This window comes from Oxyura jamaicensis, unplaced genomic scaffold (assembly GCF_011077185.1).
Source record: "Oxyura jamaicensis isolate SHBP4307 breed ruddy duck unplaced genomic scaffold, BPBGC_Ojam_1.0 oxyUn_random_OJ72027, whole genome shotgun sequence".
Lineage (NCBI taxonomy): Eukaryota > Metazoa > Chordata > Aves > Anseriformes > Anatidae > Oxyura > Oxyura jamaicensis.
The window spans coordinates 45,311-48,888 of NW_023310820.1; the positions used below are offsets into that span (position 1 = coordinate 45,311).

The following is a 3,578-nucleotide window of genomic DNA, read 5'->3' on the forward strand; positions in this document are numbered from 1 at the left end:
CCCCCCCCCCCCCCCCCCCCCACGCTCGCCGCTCACTTCCGCCCCGGCCCCTCCGGCGCCGGAAGTGACGCGCCGTGGCGGACCGGAAGCGGCGGCGGCGGCGCTCCGGGGGCCGGCGGCGGCTGCCGCGGGCGCGAGGTGAGTGCGGCCCCGCCCCCCCCGCGCGGCCCCCGCCCCCCTCCCTCCCCGGCCGCGCTGACGTCACCCGGCCGACGGTGACGTCACCCCCGAGGCGGCCCCGGCCCCTGGGGGCTTCGCCGGGCCCCGGGCGGTGTCAGCAGGGCTGGTGACGTCATCGGCGGTGTCACCGACCCCTGGTGGCACCCCGGGAAGTGTCCCCAGGCCACGGTGACGTCATCGGCGGTGTCACCAACACTTGGTGACATCCCGTAAAGCGTCTCCAGACCCTGATGATGTCATCGGTGATGTCACCAGCCCTGGTGGCAGCCCATAAAGTGTCCCTAGAGCTGGTGATGTCATCAGTGGTGTCCCCAACCCCTGGTGGCACCCCAGGAGCTGTCCCCAACCCCTAGTGGCATCCCATGGAGTGTCCCCAGACCCTGATGATGTCATCAGCAGTGCCACCAACCCCTGGTGACATCCCATAAAGTGTCCCCAGACCCTGATGACGTCCTCAGTGGTGTCTCCAGCTCCTGGTGACACCCCATAAAATGTCCCCAGATCCTGGTGACACCCTGTAAAGTGTCCCCAACCCCTGGTGGCACCTCACATGGTGTTCTCAGCCTCTGGTGACACCCCATAAGTTGTCCCCAACCCCTGGTGGCACCTCACATGGTGTTCTCAGCCTCTGGTGACACCCCATGAGGTGTCCCCAACCCTTGGTGACACCCCACGTGACGTCCTCAGCCCCTGGTGGCACCCAGTAAGGTGTCCCCAACCCCTGGTGGCACCCCATAACGTGTCCCCAACCCCTGGTGACACCCCATAAGGTGTCCCCAACCCCTGGTGACACCCCACGTGACGTCCTCAGCCCCTGGTGACACCCCGCAAGCTGTCCCCAACCCCTGGTGACACCCCATGAGGTGTCCCCAACCCCTGGTGGCACCCCAGACGACGTCCCCAACCCCCGGTACTCTTCCCACAGGTACCTCCAGACCTCGCCGACCACCCCCCCGGTGGCCTTCCCGGTCCCCTCGTCCGCCATCGTCCCCTTTGTCCCCGTCTCTCCCGTCGTCCCCGTCGTCCCCCTTGTCCCCGTTGTCCCCCTTGTCCCCGTTGTCCCCATCGTCCCCGTCGGCCATGGCGGAGGCCGTGCACTACATCCACCTGCAGAACTTCAGCCGCTCGCTGCTGGAGACCCTCAACGGGCAGCGCTTGGGGGGCCACTTCTGCGACGTCACCGTGCGCATCCGCGAGGCCACCCTGCGCGCCCACCGCTGCGTCCTGGCCGCCGGCAGCCCCTTCTTCCACGACAAGCTCCTCCTGGGCCACTCGGCCATCGAGGTGCCCCCCGTCGTCCCCAGCGGGGCCGTGCGCCAGCTGGTGGAGTTCATGTACAGCGGCTGCTTGGTGGTGGCCCAGTCGGAAGCTCTCCAGATCCTCACCGCCGCCTCCATCCTGCAGATCAAGACGGTCATCGACGAGTGCACCCAGATCATCTCCCAGAGCCGTGGCCCCAAGGCGCTGCCGCCCGCCCGCCCACCGCCGCCGGCGCCGGCCGACGCTCGCCGGAAGCTCCGCGAGCTCCTGGGGCCACCGCCGGAGCCCGAGGGCTACCTGGGGCCACCGAGCTGTCACAGCCGCAAGCAGCGGCAGCCGTTGAGGCTCCAGTTGCCGGTGAAGGAGGAGGAGGAGGAGGAGGCGGCGGCGGGTGCCGATGAGGAAGGCTCGGTGCCCCCGGTGCCGTTCCCCGCCGAAGAGCCCCCGTTTTTTGGTGCCCCCGAGGTCTTCTCCGACGCCTTCCTGCCGCCTTGGCCAGGCGAGGACGGGGGCAAGGTGGGACCCGAGTGCGGCTTGGAGGCATCTGGACGGGGTTCGGCCTTCGGGGTCGAGGTGGCACCGGCGGGGAACAGTCTGGGCTTCGCCCCCCCCGGGCCACCGCTCTACGAGGAGGGGGGCGCGGAGGGGGGGACGAGTGGCGGCGTCCCCTCGGTCCCCAAGGTGCCGCGGGCCGGTCCCTCGCGTCGCCCCGAGCCGTCCTACCAGTGCGGCCACTGCCAGAAGACCTTCAGCTCCCGCAAGAACTACACCAAGCACATGTTCATCCACTCCGGTAAGGGGACGCGGCGGGGACGCGGGGACAAAGCGGGTCCCTTCGTGGGCCTCTGATGATGATGAAGGGATCATCGGGGGGGGGACGAGGATGTGGGGCAGTGGAGGTGGTGACACGGGAGGATGGGGTTGAGGGCATCGTGGGGACATCCAAGGTGAGGAGGTGACAAGGAACGCGGATGGGGAACATGATGGATGGTAGGGACAAGAAGCCACGGGGCGCAGGGGGGGACACGGAGGGGGCACGAGGGTGGCCGTGTCCCCCCCCCGGCGCTCTGTGTTGACCCACGTTGACCTTGGTCACGCCACACGGATCCAGTGACGCATCCTGCGCCGTACGGACGCGTGCGGCTTCGCGTTGACCCGTGTCGCTCCACTTGGACCCACCTTGGACCCACGTCCGCCCGCACGGGCTGGTGTCGCGTCGCTCAGGTGGTCCCTGGGGCTCTGCGCTGACCCACGTTGCTCCACCTCCATCTGCTGACCCACGTTGTTCTGGAGTTGTTCCATGTTGACCTGCGTTGACCCGCGTTGACCCGTGTCACTCTTTGTTGACCCACAATGCCCCGCGTTGACCCACGTCGACGTATGTTGGGCTGCGTAGGCCCACGTTGACCTGTCACTGAGCTGACCACTGACCCACAAAGCCCCACGTCGACCCACGCTGTCCTGTGCGACGTGTGTTGACCTGTGTCCATCCGTGTTGACTGTGACGCTCTGTTTTGACCTGTCGCTCCACATTGCTCGCGTTGATCTGCGTTGACCCGCGCTGCTCCACATTGACCCATCTCGCTCCACATTGATCTGTGCTGCTCCACGTTGGCCCATCTCGCTCCGCGTTGGCCCACCTCACTCTGTGTTGACCCGCGCTGCTCCATGTTGACCCATCTCACTCCACATTGACCCATTTTGCTCCAAATGGACCCATCTCGCTCCACATTGACCTGTGCTGCTCCACATTGACCCATCTCACTCCACATTGACCCATCTCGCTCCGCATTGACCCATCTCGCTCTGTGTTGACGCGCGCTGCTCCGCGTTGGCCCATCTCGCTCCGTGTTGGGCCATCTCGCTCCGTGTTGACACGTGCTGCTCCATGCTGACCCATCTCACTCCAAATCGACCCATTTCGCTCCAAATGGACCCATCTCGCTCTGCCTTGCCCCGTCTTGCCCTGTGTTGACCCATCTCGCTCCACATTGACCCCTCTCGCTCCACATTGGCCCATCTCGCTCCACATTGGCCCATCTCGCTCCACATTGGCCCATCTCGCTCTGTGTTGATGCGTGCTGCTCCACGTTGACCCATCTCGCTCCAAACTGACCCATCTCGCTCCGCCTTGCCGC

The 3,578-nt window shown here is 66.6% G+C and overlaps 2 protein-coding genes across 4 annotated transcripts in view; one reads left to right on the forward strand and one right to left on the reverse strand.

Moving 5' to 3' along the window:
* LOC118159782 (myosin heavy chain, embryonic smooth muscle isoform-like) overlaps positions 1–1,288 on the reverse strand; it is a 6,150-nt gene extending 4,862 nt beyond the window's left edge. For 2 of the 3 annotated variants that reach the window (XM_035314347.1, XM_035314345.1), the window contains exon 1: positions 1,110–1,246. In XM_035314347.1, the coding sequence (XP_035170238.1) occupies positions 1,110–1,246 (137 nt within the window). Of the gene's footprint in view, positions 1–1,109 lie in introns of all 3 variants that reach the window. The other variant, XM_035314346.1, reaches the window with a different exon arrangement.
* The window catches only part of ZBTB45 (zinc finger and BTB domain containing 45), a 3,033-nt gene continuing 689 nt past the window's right edge, over positions 1,235–3,578 (forward strand). The window contains exon 1 of the mRNA XM_035314343.1: positions 1,235–2,233. Coding sequence (XP_035170234.1) covers positions 1,261–2,233 — 973 coding nt within the window. The 5' untranslated portion in view covers positions 1,235–1,260. The remainder of the gene's footprint in view (positions 2,234–3,578) is intronic.